This window comes from Mytilus trossulus, chromosome 14 (assembly GCF_036588685.1).
Source record: "Mytilus trossulus isolate FHL-02 chromosome 14, PNRI_Mtr1.1.1.hap1, whole genome shotgun sequence".
NCBI classification, from domain to species: Eukaryota; Metazoa; Mollusca; class Bivalvia; order Mytilida; family Mytilidae; genus Mytilus; species Mytilus trossulus.
Window position 1 is genome coordinate 78,508,642 of NC_086386.1, and position 18,660 is coordinate 78,527,301.

Genomic DNA, 18,660 nt, shown 5'->3' on the forward strand with positions numbered 1-18,660 from the left:
ATTCTTATATAATTAATTTTACACCGGTTAATTTAAAGCGTTACTCTATATTCATCGCTATTTAAAGCATTCCCCTACACAAATTTTATTTCATAACACTGCATGGGTATGTTACGGTCGTTATTGCACTGACTAGGTACGTCGATCTCAAAAGAATCACATAAGGTGTAAGGTTTTCATTTTGAATATACATGTATACAATATCTGCGACTGGTAGTTATACCAAATACTCCGATCTTTTCTAAAAAAATATTAAATGTATATATAAGCGAGTCCTTCTTTTTAACCTCATTGCGGTCTAAAAAATTCTGAAGATAAAATGAAATGAAGCGCTTTTCTGGATTAAACTAGATAAGGGACACTAAAGGCAGAACATTTTAAAGCCACGGATGTATAATAACTAAAATAGTTGAAGAACCATAGTATGCATTATGCTTATTGTTTAAATCCGTGTTACCCCAAGGGTGACTGGGGAAACGAAATATGCATGGTCGCTTGGTCTTCTCCAAACCGGCAGTAAAACATTTGCCGAAGAGGAGCGTCCGTTTGGCTGTGCAGGATTTTGAAGCTCGCAGTCACGTCCGGTCAGAATGGGAACGCTAAATCCGATGCTTCGTGTAAACAGAGTGCCACACTCTATGCCCGTTAAAAACCATTGCAACAACTATAATTTAAGGGTTGAATATGTGGACTGTTGCACGTGGCAAAATTTCTGTCCCTATCCAATATACATGTACTCTCATTTTCAAGTGGCACTCCAAATTTCCCAGACCATCATCCTGGATGGCCTCTGTTATGAAAAAAACTTCCTATTGTATTTATTATTAACTTGTTCTCGTCCTGAACATGCATGACATATTTGCCACTGGACGTTAAGCAACCAACAATCAATCAATCAATTTAAAACCTAAAATGTGGATTTTTAACAAATAATGCATGGAACAAACAAAAATTTTCTTATGTTACTGAAACTTCATTCAGCAAACATTACATCATTCTTTGTCATTTAGTTAAAGAAAAGGGAAAGTGATCGAGATTGGAAATTTTGTAAAATAAAATATGTTTTGGCAGAGATGCGTCTTTAGCATGTGTGTAAACATGACTAATGAAATAGGTGTATGATGTAGCCTATATTGTGTGCAAATCCTCAGATTAACAACATGCAGAAATGACGAAAATGAAAATATGCAGAAAATAGGTTTACTTTTTTAAATACAAACATACAGAAGTAAGATTGAAAACGAGGTGTATACCCGATCTTAGTATTAAAGCCGATCAATTCATTCTGACAACACCGTGTTAACCGGGACAAATTCAAACTCGATATTTGATTCATAAAAGAATTAAACAATATATGCCAGCATTGAAAAGGGTTCGGAAATCACTCTAATATAGAAAAGATGAAATTAGAGTCTACGGCAAATTTCTTTCATTTGCCGTAAATTAATTAACAAACTTGCATTTTCTTTTGCGACAGAAATATTCTTTAAAATTAGTTAGTTTATTTCCTTATCAAATTATAGCGTAAGATAATTTGTAATACATAGGAAGATGGGTAATACACGAACGCCATTGCTACGGCATTTTACTGTATTATAGAATTTCGACGTAGAAGTTGTGGCGACGTTACTGCAGACAATGACGTCGCCAGATCATTTCAATGTTCCGGCCAAAAACTTCAACAGAGAGTAGCGTAAAACCTAATACGGTTGCTAAGGACTTTCTTTGCCCCGATGGATTCGTCTTTCATTTTTAAATCGTATATCAATTTTAGAAAAAAATCCATTGTCCAACAAAATAGAAAATCTTGATAATGTAAAAATATCTGCTAATTTTGATGATTTTCCCTATATATCCTTTGTAATTTTGGTGTATCGTGTAGTTAATTTCAACGGCTCGTATCTCAAAAACGAAAACAGTTACCCCCTTTTTTATTTCATTTTCTGGTGTAATTTTATAAGCAGAATTCGTATGTGAAATTTAAAAAAAATCCATTGTGAAGTTTAATTACGTTCACTTCGCCTTAAATGGATGTCTACGAGAAAACCATGCAAAATCAAAAAAAAATTATGAAAGGGGTTGTGGAGTTTTCAGCTGATTTTGGGTTCCTAGTAAAGTATTAAGTACATCTAATAGTTCTATGTATAAAAAATGACAATTTATCTCAAAATATGTGAATACAGGGCAACTCTATTTTAGTACCAAATTTGCTGAAAAATGTTGTTGAAAATGGACATTTTTTTTTTATTGAATAGTTCAAAGTATTGTATGACAAAAAAATAGTTTTACCTTAAAATTCAGACTTCCTACTAAAATAAACTGTAATTTTGATCTTATTTCAACCTTATTTTTGTTTTTATTTTTATTGACATAAATGGGTTTTTCTAAAATTTGAATTCAGCCTTTACTGAAAATGTCCATAAAACCTCAAAAGTCACTCAAATTGAAACAATATTTTGTTAAACGTTATGGTTCACTACAAACTACTATTCCTTAACGGGATTTTCGTTGCAAATTGATATAAGCTTATTTGAATAAAAGATGAAAAACTGAAAAAATATACCTAAAATTATCTCCCTTTCTAAAACTCTTCACAATAAAAGGTAGATTTAATGTCAATAACAGAAGGAGGGAAATCAACAAATGTGCAGAAGGATAGAAAATAATGGTATTTTTGATAAAAATGGTGTAGCCAAAAACTTATTTTCATTGAAAGAGTGTAACAAAGACATAGTAAACCATGTGGCTAAGACATTCCAACTGCCATTGGGATAAGTCTGATCATGATCAGATAGTCTAGACATGACTCATGAGGCTAGACTATCACTATCATGTCTAGGTTTCAGACTCACATAACATAATTTTAAATGCATATGCTGCAAACATGGACAGGAGTTGGATTGCATTGGACAAGAAGACAAAATGAGTTGCTGTCATCCTTTCATGACCCTTGCAAATCTATCAAGGGAAATTCGAAGGCAAAACTTGCAGTTTCATTTGGTTCTGGTAAGTTTGTTATTTATTTCTTTTGGTTAGAAAAAGCAATTTGACACCATAAAAAGACCTACTGTAGACACATCACATCAACTCATAAATATAGGAATGAAGAGCATTGACCATTTGTCTTTGGGAGAAAAAAGAAGGGGGGGGGGGGGGGGGGTATTTTCATAATTGTCTTGAAGCAAACACTGATTTAATTTTCATTGACATACATTTATAATGATTCAGAATTCTTCTGAAACTAAAAGATTGATGTGTTTGCCTTCTTAATTTTAAGAGAAAGACTTTTTTCTTTCTCTCAAGAAATCTGTAATAATCATGATAAAATATATATTTGATTACAAAGTTCGCCCTGAGTTTGTTTTCCAAATTGTCAATATTAAAGAGTCCGTTGACTCAGGTTTTTTTCTCCTAATTCAAAATTAATGGTTGCTTCAAATCCCTGTTTTTAAATATAACCCATTGAAATAGAAAAAAATTCAGTAGATAGATATAGGAAGATGTGGTATGAGTGCCTATTCATCCAAATAACAATTTATAAAAGTAAACCATTATAGGTCAATGTACGGCCTTCAACACAGAGCCTTGGCTCACACGGAACAACAAGCTATAAAAATGATAAAGGACCCCAAAATTACAAGTGTAAAAACCCTTTGAACAGGAAAACCAATGGTCTAAAAAGGAATAACAAGAAACACGTACAAATTAATGTACATCATGTACATAAACAACGAAAACTACTGTACATTTAGGCCAACTAAAAAGTATGTGTGTTAACCGCATTACCCTAACTTACCATTATTTTTATCCCTTTCCTAAAGATTTTTGTGAGGTTTTGATTAAGCACTGTTAAAGTCACAATAAAGCTCCCGAAGAGTTGTGAATTTCCTGTCTTAATTCATTCCTTTACCGAAACTACATGTACATTGTATGTACAATGCAACTATATTGATTCAATATATGGTTCTCAAACTCGAAAACATGTTTTAAAAAAGTAATCAATATGAAAATCAAATGTAAAATACGTCAATCAAATACGTTCATTTTCTTTAAAGGTAAATAATCCGTTAATTTGACAGCAAAATTGATATCTTTTTTCATTTAATTACTTCATAATGTGTACTTTACAAAATCTTTATCTATGAAATTAAACATTTTCCGTTCATTAAATCCAAACACATAAAACGAAATGAATAGGGTGTGTAGAATCCAACTTTAAAATTTCTAAAACCGACGCATCAAACTGTAAATATATATAAGAACACAGTGAACCATATACGATTGATTAACAAAATATGTATGTTATTTCTAAAATTCTGCATTTATCAAATTAAAACATCTGTAAACATTTCAAAATAAAAAAAACAATCATCACGTTTTAGAACGAATATTAACAATCTGTTTTTGAGTTATGTTATTCGACTTGTCTCATTATATTCATCATTACACTGTCTTTGGTATGTAAACTAACACAGAATATGTGATGCATATTTTGTACAACATTTAGCACAAATGAATAGAAAACAAGTATACAATATGCTTAGTATTATTAGTGTTATCACCAATATGTTTGATTGGTATACACAGCCAACATTGCATACCCGTTTTTCATGCGTAAAACAGTCGTTTTACGTATGCTATAAAACGTACGTAAATCGCATATTGAGGACAACGTCTGAAACATATGAATAACGTATCCAGGTGTAATGATAAGTCGTTATACTAAGGCTATTTTTTTCTTATTTTTTCTGTAGACTTAGCTTTAATTTTTTATAACCATGCATTGGCAATCTTGATAACTCGTAATTGTTTGTCAGTAACTAAATGTACGATGATTTCCCATAAGGAACCTTCTGACCTTGTTTGTTTACATTAAAATTTCAATGGCGTCAAAATCACGTGATGTCAATTCGTTATATCCAATCAAATTGCTCTACTGTCAATTAGGGGATTTTTCAGTCTACGGCAATTACGTTATTTCTTTCTGGGATATTGCTTCAAAATAGTTTGCAATAGTTCTGGGTTTTATTCAACAGGAAAACTTTTTTTTTGCCATCCCTTTTGACATCAAGGGAATTTTGTATGAATATTTACCTACAGTCATGATGGTCAGAATATCGATCTTTATATAAAGAATAAAAAGAAAATTCTATGAAAAATAAATGTAAATTGTTTCTTATTAACCAAATCTATATGCCTGTTCAAAATTATGGCATGGACATCGTTTTTTCATATAGTTTTCCTTTCATTTTGGTTGGGCTTTTTTCGCGGGAAAATCCAGAAAGAGGTAAGGAGCATGTCATTTTTAAATTCCTAAAAATACGATTTGCTTGACCTGTATTGCCTGCCACAAGATTGATGACGCTGAATGGAATGTACACATAGCAATGGAGGCCGGAAATGGGATTTTGTGAAGTTCTAGAATGTTTTTAAATATTCGGAAGTTGGGATTGAAACGGGCATTAGAAAATTGGCATTTTTTGGCAATAATTGAGAACAATAATGAAAACTTACCTTTAGAAATGTTTTTTTTATTCAAAAGTGCAGAAAAAACGTATTTTGCAGTTTTTCTACGCCAGAAGTACCGTAATGATATCAATGCGGAGTTTCCCCGTGTGTTAAGTTCAAACACAAATACCTAACGAACTGACAAGATGAACGATCTTAGACTACGGTAGGATATGTTAAACGCACGTAATTATGCGCTAAATGATTATGTATAACACCCGTTTTACGGGTAATTTCTGGCAAATTATGCGTTTTACACATGTTTTTTTGGCCCTCAACACCCATTTTACGCATGATTTTTGGGTCCTTAACACCCGTTTTACGTATGTTTATTTGGTCCGCAACGCCCGTTTGACGTATGTTTTTTTTGTCCTCAACACCTGTTTTACGTATGTTTATCTTTGTCCTCAACGCCTATTTTTACATGTTTTTTAGTCTTCAAAACCTGTTTAACATGTTTTTTTAACAGCACTCATAAAAGTTATGCTCTGGTTTTTTTTGTCATTTACACCAGTTTTTTAAAGGATGTTTTTTTGTATGGTAACACATTTTAACATATATATTCGTGTATGTATATAAATCAATGAGTATATCATTGTAGTATCTAGTTGGAAATCAAAATGACACAAAAGAATAATTTAGAACCCAATTTCATAATGTGGAAAGTGTTCATACTAATTATTATCCGTTAATTGAACATTGATATATTTAACATGTCCTTGTATTGCTATTAATGACATTTTAAGACGCGATTTCGGTTGTCATGTTTCAATTGGTATTTGTATTGATCATATTCTATATAAATAGAGAATACATTTGTCGTTTTAGTTTCCGATATCACGTGACTATATATTTATGAATGGTGTGGGTCACGCGGTATACACTTGGTTATTCAAAGATGAGTACTTGTAATAGTAAACATTTTATTTGTTATAGTATTTGATTCATATAAAATGTGTGCGTAATCGTTAAAACTCATAAAATAACAAAAATGTTTGATGCATTACACTATTTCATCACAAAACGGAGATGTCTACACAACCACTCTTTAAAATAAAACATGTAATATTTTAAGAACAAATTTATTCTTACTACTTCATAGACAAACAATTCTATTGATGAGTTGTATTAAACATCATAGCTAATGTGATTTTCACAATGTACTGTTTAACGATAAGTACATACCTTGATTTATTCCAATAATTTAAAACGAAATGCATATTTATTTTATGAGGACCATGCATACTTAAATATAAAACGATCGTTATGATCTTAATATTTGGTTAACTATGATTTTATGAATGGAGATAATATTTCCCACGGTATTTACCCGGTCACAGGTGAGTAGTTATGATAGTAAAAAAAGTCTTTACCTGTCATTACAACTAGACTTATGACGAGAGAATGATTCACCTGTTTGACCAATTAAATAACTGAACGTCACACCATTGTTGTTTACATTTCATTACATTCGACCAAAAAAGATTGATAAAATGTAAATAGAAGCACTCGAAGTTGTGTTTGCTTTTTCTTAAAATGAAAGAGTTAATAACAGTTTATATTATTGGCTGAATTATACTTGATGTCTGATTAGACATCGTTGATTTAGTGTTAATTTGGTAAGCACTGTTTTAAACTTATACACGTTAGTTTAAGAGTTTTAAAATTTGGTTGTTATTCAGTGTAATAAAGATTGTATTGTTTAACAAATATGAATTGTTCGGGAATCAACGTACGTCTTATATATATAAAAAAAATCATGTCAACCCACCTACCTTTGAACGTGACTTATTTGGTTGAAAACTCCTAGTAAACAACTCATCTATGGTCAACTTTATTATTTTCTAACCATAATCTACTTCTATTTTATCTTACATTAAATCACTGTATCTATTATTTACAAATATACAGTTTAGTGGGCTTTGTTTTGAAATTTATCCGTTTGTACAAAATTAAGATTCCTCTGGTAATTTTTAACGGCTGCAGTTTAAGACATGGAAAATGACATATATTTACTATCTTAATTTGATGAATATGCACTGCTTCACCACATATCTGAGGATTATAGTACGGGGAAATCAAAACGGAAACCCCGTTAACAAATGTCTAAATCACGAATACAAACACATTAAACGAATGATTATGGATAACTTGTGTCAGGCATTTCCTTATGTCCAGTGTAGCCTTACAATTGGAAAGTTCTCTTTTATAGACAGAAATGAGCAAAAGAAATAATCTGCTATGTTTAAATGGTTCGATTTTTTACTAATATTTTAATGACAAGACTAGAACACATGTAAAAGGCACTCCTTTTTGTTTTTTACAAATGGAGATAATGCTTTTAAATTTACTGTAGTTTTTCATTCACGTGTGCATTCAAATTAATATAAGGGATATGTAGAACTAAAATATAAGCTTTCCAAACAATTGCATCTGACTGTGTGTAAAGATATATTTATAACACAGTGTTCTCTTTGGAATGATTTAAACAAATTGTATAACATGAATTTACCCTTTTTTTTAATTGTGCATGAGTCAAATTAAAACATCCATACACATTTTAGAATAAAAACAGTTATCATGTTAAGAACCCGTTGTACAATCGGCATATGCTTCTACGTTTTATCAATTCATTTGCTGGTTTCCTTTTGGTCCTACATGATGTGTGACAAAATCTAAAAAGTAAATGAAAAATGTCTCTCATAATACTCATCATTACACTTTCTTTGGTGTATATTCAAACACAGTATACACGTATGTGATGCATATGTTGAACAAAATTACAAATGAAAAACAAAAATCATGCAATAAGCTTAGTCTTATTAGGTAAAATAATATATGTGTTTCGTACAATTGTGTGTTTGTATTTCTGGTAGTCAAAGATAGTTATAAATAGATTATTTACAAGTGTGTACGACATTTTCATGAACAAAACCATAATTTTTGGTATTGCTCGTTTTCGTTAAATTTTTCAAAATAATGAATATTTTTTTAATGTTTTACTCCATCCATTCGGTCTTGTAAGTTTCAATCGGGTTTTTAAAGATATATTTATATTTAAGGTATGCAAATGTATGAGAAATTAGCATATCTACTGAAAACTATTCCTGCATATAATTTCTAAGAAACAAATACTCGAAATTGTAAAATTTATGTTATTTTTAATTCATCCAATTGTATTTGCTTTGTGTCAACTATTTGCCTCTGAACGTTTAGTAATTAACCATTCAGTGCATTCTTGTCTTAAATTTCAATTTTCAATTAACAAAGTGGAACATTCTTTTTACTGAGATTTAAAAAATAATCGGAGGTATTTGATAAATGTTCATTTACATATAATGTCTACTCTGTGCTTCTTGCTTCTTGTATTCCCGCTTTTTCATGTAGTATCGGGAGAAGAGTTATTTGACAATTCCTCCCATCATAAGGTTCTGTCGATTGGTATCTGTACAGTACAAGTTCATCCTCACCTGCACAACATGGTCTTATGTGATTGTTATTCATATATGAGAGTACACGAACATGTGAAGGGTTTCTGATTTGATGTATTGAGATAAAGTCCAAATGTTTAATGTCCCTGTATGGTAAGCCACTAGGTACTAACTCACTATTAGAAGCACCATTTCTCTCTTGAGTCGATAAGTTACTATTTTCTGAAAATACTGTAAATATGGAATATTGAAAAGTATTTTTTTAATAAAGCATATCTTCTTTGTCATGTTTGTTTGATAGTAATACAATATGACAATATTACAAGTATCATTAAAATAAGCACTTCGGTTTTTCCGTCAAGGTGTTGCCAGTCTTGTTTCGATTTATCATGTAATGTTCCTTTGATAAAGTTGACCTCTCTTTTCATATGAAGCCATCCCATAAAAACGCATTTCTAATAACAAAAAAGGCGAGGAATGCCAGTTAGTACTTACGTAGATAAATTCGTATAAAGGTAAATTAATAGCATACCACTTAAAGTATTACTCGTGACTGTTTATGAACATTACATAGAACCTAGCAAATGAGATACTAGTTATTTCATTTTAAACAATCAACGTTTGCCTTCATATTGTTTAGACACTAACTCCTCGGCAAATAGATTTTTCGAGGTGCATTTCTTATAATCGACTTTACAAATTAGGAAAAAAAGACATATGTGTCTTGGTAAATGAATAAACAAAACGCTAGCTATCCTTTTTAACAAATGAGCGGGAAGAAAATTCAAATTACAAATTACTACCAATTATTTGAAGGGAGTTCAAAAAAAGGTTCCTATAATAACATTGTCTTTTTGATCAAGTCTCGAAGCATTTGTTTTATCTATTTATTTATAATGTATTGCACTTTCAATGATATTTTGAAAGAAGCGGCATGATTTTACTTACTTTTAAAGATTGTCTGTCAAAAAATATTGTTTATTAAATCAAATGTCTTACCTTCCATGATTACATGTATAAGAAAATTATGAATGTTTTCCGTCTTACGCTAGAAATTAAAAAAAAATTGTGCTTGCAGGTCAACTCAACAGCTTTTTATAATGCTCATCTGTAAAACAAAAATGATAATTATCTGTCAAAAACTTGAGACCGACCTTTATATTTTTGTGTGTTCATTTTAACTATCATATCACAATTCAGATATTGCGTATTGACATGTGAAACTTGAATAAATAAATAGTTTGAATAATATATAATACACTCTGTCGAATAGACATTTAATTTATTAGTAAACAGCAAAGCCTTTTTGTATGCTAAAACTTTAATCTAGGCTGTTGATCTTATAATTCGTTGATCTTTAAACCCTAATGAAATTATATACATACATTTAAGTTGACATAAATGACAGCTCTCCATTAAAATAACACCAGTTAGAATAAGACGGAATCTATTCATTGATTTCACTTGATTTAGGAGAGATACTTTTCATATAAATTTTGGAAAACTTTGTGACACCATTGGTGGCGCTATTTTATTTCTACTCTAATGTCAGATTTATTTACAACAACTATAATGATAAGCGAAGGTGGGGACCAAACATTTGCCCCTTTACATAAACATAAATTAAAGTTAATAACAGAAACAGATTTAAAATAAACAATATAACAATATAAAGTTAAAAGTTACATTTTACTTAGATGTAATAGCTAACAAAGTAACATTATATCATAGTCTTCTAAATACAAAACTTTCATAAACTTTCTCCTGAGTTTAATTAGTTTAAAAGGAGGTGGTTGGGGACGTGGCGGAAATCAATAAAATGAAAATTAATTGATTAATCCTTTGATCAAAATTTTCAAGTAGTTCAAGATCAGCAAGAAATGCGTGCGCATCAAACTCATCAATATTCATGAGCAATTAATTTAGACAATAGCCGAAACAACCCCGGGTTGGACATTACACAAATGCTCTGTTCTTCGCATAAATGTGTTATTTATTTTATTCATAACCCTAGTTTATGCTCCTCCATTGACAATCTATAGAAACAACTATATACACTTAACCTAACTATGCAGCCAGCTCTGTTCGCTTCTCTATTAAATAAAAACCAACACATGTTATTGGCAAAATTTGTGCCACCATTTGTGGCGCTACTTTATTTCTACTCTAATGTCAGATTTATTTACAACAACTATAATGATAAGCGAAGGTGGGGACCAAACATTTGCCACCGAATTGTGTCACAATTCCCCCCACCCGCAGCTGCATGAAAATATTTTAAAACATAATCATATTGCAAATATAACAATAAAAAGAAACATAAATTAAGTATTACAACAACCTATTTAAATTGTACAGTTTCTTTGTGACTGCTCATGCCCGTCACCAAATAAACACAGGTAGGGTGTAAAAAAGTATCATATAAAAATACATTTGCATACTGGTATATGGTTTAACTTATACAACATTGCATAATGTAACCATACATTTGGATACAATATTGCAAAAATAAAACTAATATTTATAAACATATTCATACATTTCAAAATAAAAAAGAGACATTGTAGGCAAGTACAAAATGTATATATATATGTTACAATAATTCAATACTAGCCCTCAATAAATAAGACTGTGACTGCTCCAGCTCGTCACCTAACAAAATCATAGTATTATACTTGCAAATGTATAATCACAGTTGGGTTTATGTTTAATTTTGTCTAATTTGAAGATACATCTGGTCTTAAGTACTTTAGAAAGGCATTTGACTTCCATCTACCAAGGCTACGAATTTGGCTATCTGATTTGCCATTTTGCAAAGCCCAACTAGCAGCACCAATTCTGAAGGAATGACCTTTGTAATATTTAGATGATAATCCAATAAAATTCAGTGATTTATTAAGCGTGTCAATGAACTGTGATCGAGATATTGGTGACCCATTTAAATGACAAAATAAATTGGCAATGCCAGGTTGAGAACTTCTGTAGTTCAAATATGCCAGAAGATATTTAACTGGGCAAATAGATTCTTTTTGTTGTCTATTAATAAGAATTTTATGAACCTTGCCTGGGACTGAGTGCTTGAATGAACTGAAAGATATAATGAATTGTTCAGATTGAATTTCAATGTTATCCATCTTTAAACAGTTATGGTTAGTACATGTATTTACAGATCTCTCTGTCATTTCACCAACCCTCAAAAAAGCAAAAAATGCAACAGTGTACATAGCTTTAAATAACATTTGGTAAAATGGATTTTTGCATATAATGTTCAATCCTGTGACTAGTCTCTCTAATATGGTGATTGTTATTGGTAATCTGCCATCAAAAGTGCAACGTTTTTTCTTTGCCCCATGGATTAACTTATAAATTTAAAAGGAAGCAGTGGGATCTGATACATTATTAATTTTGTGCCAATAACTTATAGCTGAGTTATAGGTTTACATTGTAGAGGGAGCATAACCCCTTTCATATAAGGAAGCCAAATATAGTGACAATGTGTGAATGGATATAGGTATTACTGAGTCTGTTATACTTAAATGAGAAATGCAAAACTGTCTAAAATCTATCCATATTTTATTATACTGTTTTCTTGTTGAATTTGCCAAAGATGATTTTAATAGGTCATCAACTGTATTATCTAAACTGGCAAGATTGGTAGATGAGGTACAAGTGTAGGCTCTGGGTCTGCATCTGGCATTAGTTTCTGGAACTTGGAAATCTGTAAACGGGAAAGTGCGTCACTTAAGATATTCAACTTGCCGGGTAAATGAACGGCAGAAAACAAAACATTAAATTGTAAAGATAACAATACCAGTCTGCGAATCAAAAACATTACATTTTTCTCAGTGCTGGATAGCTTATTCAATACATGTACTAAAGCCTCATTGTCACAATTAAAACAAATAGATCTGTTTGCCATCTGATTTCCCCAAACTTCAATTGCCAAGACAATGGGAAACAACTCCTTGACAGTTATGTTTTGGCTTAACCATTGCTCATTCCATTCCCAATAAAACCAAGACTTCCCAAAAACTGCCACAAATCCATAAGTCCCTGAAGCATCAGTGTACAACTGAAATACATCGTTTGAAACCATCTTTTCATCGATAAAGAAACATTTCCCATTGAAATGTTCTAAAAAGCTTTGCCAAACCAACAAATCATCTTTACACCCCCTGGTCAGTTTAACAGTGTGATGAGGTTTTCTTAAAGTCTTGGTTATTTCATATAATCTCCTCAAAAAAGCCCTGCCAGGAAGGACTACTTGACATGCAAAGTTAAGAAGACCACAAAGTGACTGTATCTCTCGTAATGTCACTTTTTTCCTTCCTAGAAAATCTTGGATTAAAAAGTAAAAACACAAAAATACCGAACTCCGAGGAAAATTCAAAAAGGAAAATCAAAAATCAAAAGGCAAAATCAAAAGTCCAAACACATCAAACGAATGGGTATCAACTGTCATATTCCTGACTTGGTACAGGCATTTTCTAATGTAGAAAATGGTGGATTGAACCTGGTTTTATAGCTAGCTAAACCTCTCACTTATATGACAGTCGCATCAAATTCCATTAAATTGTCAACGATGCATGAACAAAACAAACATACTCAAAGAGTAAAAATGTCAAAAATAGGGGTACAACAGTCAATATTGTGTTATCATCTTAATATCTCTACATAAACAACAAATGTAACAAAGAAGCACAAAAAGGAATACATTAATTTAACATTCTCATTTTGCTTTTCTTATACGGCTGAATTTATCTATGTAAAGTCTACCCATAATGATAGAAGGTTTCATTACTGGTTTAAAAATGCGCGTTTGAAATTCGCACAGGTAGACATAAAAATAATTTTGTCGTATGACGGCATACATAAATGAAGACTTACGTAAAGTTGATATAACAAAAACAGACTTAACAGTAAAAGTAATAATAATAAATAAAATAATGGTGTGGTTCAAAGTATGACGGGATACATAAGAACAGTTTCACGTCAAATACGGCTGAATTTATCTATGTAAAGTCTACCCATAAATGATAGAAGGTTTTCATTACTGGTGTAAAATAGCGCGTTTGAAATTCGCACAGGTAGACATAAAAATAATTTTGTCGTATGTCGGCATACATAAATACAGACTCACGTAAAGTAGATATACCAAAAACCAGACTTAACAGTAAAAGTAATAATAATAAATAAAATAATGGTGTGGTTCAAAGTATGACGGGATACATAAGTACAGTTTCACGTCAAATGTATATCATGAAAAACAGACTAAACAGAAAAAGTAGTGTTATTGAATAAAATAGTTTTGTCATTCATAGTATTCAAGATCCTTAAGTAAAAGTAATATCAATCAATGAAATAATTTTGCCGTTCAAAGTATGTGGTTTTACATAACCACTGAGTCACTTCAAATGATTATCTAAAAAAGACTTATAAAAGAATTCTATAATACGTAATTAAGATGATAACAAACGTCAGTACGCAAAATCTATCATTCAAGACCATCTTGTATTATTTGTGAAGTTGATACGGAATATTTATCAACAAGTTCTTGGTATCTTCCGATGAACTTTTTTAGAAAAAGGACGAGACGTTCTTTGACATACCCCTGGTTCATCAACTTTCTGCTCAGACACTGGTGACGTTTTACAAAGTCTGAATAGGAGCTGCAAGCTCTTGAATACCTAATAAGTTGGGAAATGTATATTCCATATGCAGGTGAAGTTGGTATATTACTACTAAGGTGGGGGAAATTGATAATTTCAAAATTAAAATCGTCTCGTTTGTCATAGATTCTGGTACTGAGATGACTGTGTATGTCAAATTCGAGGTATAAGTCTAAAAATGAGGCGGAGGAAGCCGTGTCTGTGGTCTCTTTAATTTCTAGTTCTGGTGGGTATATTAATGGAATCCAATCAGAAAAGTTCGGATTGTTAATGGAAAGAACATCATCAATATATCTGAAAGTGAAATTAAATAACCTGGCTTCTTTGATCTTCTTGTTTTTGACAAGTGTCTGAAGGAACTCCGATTCATATGAAAATAAGAAGAGGTCAGCAAGGAGAGGCGCACAGTTCGTTCCCATAGGAATGCCGACAATTTGTTGAAAAAGTCTACCTCCAAATTCAACAAATATGTTGTCAATAAGAAACTTCAGCATACTGATCACTTGTTCCTCTGTGTAGTATGTTTTACCCTTTTGTTCCTTATTAACAAAATATGCCTTATGGTATCCCAAAGTGATAAATTTATAGCGTATGCTACCATTTTTATGATGAAAAGCATTGTGGATTATTTCTTTTAGACGGTTTTTTAATTTCACATGGGGAATGGTTGTATACAAGGTTGAAAAATCAAAAGTTTTAATAGAACCAATTTCAGAAAAAGACCGAGATTTAAAATTATCAAGAAGTTCTTTAGAGTTTTTCAGAATCCACATATAACTCACTACATTTAGATAATTTATCAGATGGCAAACGTGCTTCTTGTTCAACCGTATCTAATTCAATTACCAAAAAAGTTAAGCAATGAGCTGGGCCTATAGTCTTGTCAGGAGCCATAGGTGCACCTATTTTATCACAAACATCCAAAAATTGTTTGAGATAAATTTCACATAGATCCCTGGACTGGGCAACTATCAAAAAATCATCTAAAATGTGAAACATGATACCCTCATTCATAAAATTTTGTCCTATCCAATGAAGCCCTGTACTAAAACGTTCAAATATTTGACACGCTGATGAAACTCCCATTGGGAGGCATTTATCGTGATAATAGAGACCTTTCCACATAAATCCAAACAAATGATATTCCTTTAGGTCTTAAGGGTAAATTTCGATAAGCCATAGAAATGTCAGTTTTTGCAAGAAAACATGGACTTTTGAACTCTTTTTTGCCTCTAATTGCATCTTTTATCCTTGTATATTGAACTGAACGAAATTCCTCTGCAATACTATCATTTACTGAATCACCTTTCGGAAAAGACAGGTGGTGAATAAGTCTGAATTTATTTGGGTCCTTTTTAGGACATAGACCAAGAGGTGAAATTGTAAAATTAGAAAAAGGGGGAGTCAAAAAAGGCCCTGCAAACCTTCCAGCTAATAGCTCCTTACAGATTTTATCACTCATAATATCCGGAAGTTTATTTGCTGAACACAGTTTTTTACATTGTAAACTAGGTGAAATTTTTTCCGAACATACTGAAAAACCATTTGAAAATCCAGATAAAATAAAATCTTTTTCTTGTCCATCATAATCTTGTAAAAATTGGGCCAATACCAAAACATTTACAGGTGTAGGCAATTTCTCATCTCCAAGCTTAACATCAACCTCAAATGTGTTCGTTTCTTTAACGCCTCGTGATCGGGATGAAATTTGGGAACCGGAGTTGTGGTCTTGGAAATCTGGGGTTTGCATGAAAGGCATGACTGTTTGAGTGCATATTTCTGGGTCTTGCTCCTTGAAATGGTGTCCGAAAGGAACGGAAAGTATTTACATTTTGATTGTAATTTGTACTTTGCTGATTAGCAGTATGCCAGCATTTGCTAGCAGGATGAAGTTTATTACATATATAGCATTTGTGCAAACATTTGCAAGGCAATTGACAAAAATTACCACTATGAAACCGTACACAAAAACCTTGTGGAATATGGTCATTAGAAGTGTTATAATTACGCCTCTGTGATTGATAATTATCATTCTGTACATCTGGAGTTTTTTGCATCGCCTTAAGCCACAGTTCCTGATGCATGTTAGCCCAAGATACTCTGAGCTGACATTTAGCTTTTCTAAATTTTTTGTCATACTTAAGCCATTGCCCATTACTCTTTGCAATTTCCCTCACAGTCTCCATATAAGTTACGAGATCCTCAAAGGCATCTGTGAACTTTTGACAGTATATGACCATATATGCCGAAAAAGCGCTGATCCACTGGTCTATAGTGCGAATTTTCTTGCTTCCAGTACTTTCGTTAAATACCAAACGTGGCTGATTTTGGTTATCTCTTTCCACTGAGAGTGGAATAGGCTTATCAATCATGTCGTCTTCCGGTAATAAAATATCAAAATTGATGTATTCATTTGCCCAAATTTTCCCTTTTACATCATCAGACACTGTGGCTCCTACTGGCAATGCAGATTGAAAACAATTAATATTAGTTTGGGTGAATGGTACATTTTCTAAATAAGAAGGAGAATCATACATGTTGTAACTATTGTTTGTACCTATATGTGTAATTGTTCCATTTTGGCTGTTATTCGGTCTCTGTGCTGTAATGGTTCCAGGTTGATTTGAGGGTGCACATGGTTCGTCAATCATGTCACCTTGAACAGTATTTTGTTGTAGAACTTGATCTTCCATAGAAGAGTCGGATTGTTCCTTCAGTGATTTTACGGTATCTGAGACCGATGTTAAATGGTCTTTCAAATCAGATACCGCCTTTGTAAGTGTATTTAAGGAAGTTCTTATGTCATCATTACTATCATTACTTGTTGTGTTTGTACATATTTCTTCTAAATTTACATGTACATCTGGCGGTTGAACTGCATTTTTTTAAAATTTGATTTCTTGTATACAACGGTGGATTGTTCTTTTTTGTGGGTTTAGGTGTGTTAGAAGTTCTAGAAGGTTCCCTGTCTGGTCTTGTCTTTGTTCTGGGTACTGATACTCTCTCTTTTACTCGTGCTGACCGCCTCTCTGTTGCTGGATTCATCCCTGCAGGCATCCCTATTTTTTTCCGCATGTATCAGGGCTCCTCTGATGCTCAAACTTAACCTTCTATTTCCTATAGAATTTAAATGAACTCCATGCATATCTAAAATGTCATGTGTTGGGTACTGAAGCCCACGATGCACCCAAAATATCATTCGATTGCTGAAGACACGTTGTAAATTCTGCAGCTTGCAGTTCAAATCTAAAACTCTGTCATTATATTGGGACACTGTGAGTCCACGTTTTGCCAAAACCTTATTCCGATTGAACAATAAGCCAACCATAACTTAAGGACTGTTAATTGAAAATAATACTTCTATAAAATACTGAATAGCAAATTCAATATTCACCACTGAATTTTCACTGCTGCCAATATCATTACTGCCTATCTGCATCAACACAACATCGGGGCTAAAACGGCGTATGTCTATCAAACATTAAATAAAGAAGACACCATGCCCCCGTTAACACCTTGCATTTGTATCTCGTGATGATGAAGTTTAAAGTCGTGTGTCTGTACATAGTTTTTCAACCGAACAATGTGAGAGCTACCTATTATAAACGCCTTCATATTTAAAACGTAATATAGTTATGATGATTTACCTTTAATCTATTGTTTACACTTTAATTCAATCTTCGCCTTCCGCAATTGTCAACTGAAAACTGCTACTTCCGATTTTGATAGTTGCGCCCTCTATGTATTTTCGAAAAGGAGATTAGGAAATCCCTGTGTTCTAAAAATAGCTAAGCTGTCAGATAATCAGCCTCATCATCATGTCCAGAGATTAGAAATATTAAAAAGTTTTCCTAACTTTAAAATTCATATATGCAGTAGAAATATGTATTACAATTCCATGTATTGCATTTGTATTGGCCAATGCAGAATGTCAAAGCATCACAAACAATATGTATGTCCAACGTGAATCTTTGGTCAGCTTGACCTACGGCTACGACATTTTGTACCACTCTCAGCCTCAGTAAACAAATCAATAACTCACGAAGCAATCG

The 18,660-nt window shown here is 32.2% G+C and overlaps 1 protein-coding gene across 1 annotated transcript; it reads right to left on the minus strand.

Moving 5' to 3' along the window:
• Positions 1-15,446: 15,446 nt before the first annotated feature.
• Positions 15,447-17,486, minus strand: LOC134697032 (uncharacterized). The gene has a single exon (XM_063559052.1). It carries the CDS (start codon positions 17,299-17,301, stop codon positions 16,291-16,293), a length of 1,011 nt encoding a protein of 336 aa, XP_063415122.1. The 5' UTR covers positions 17,302-17,486; the 3' UTR covers positions 15,447-16,290.
• Between the last annotated feature and the right edge of the window lie 1,174 nt (positions 17,487-18,660).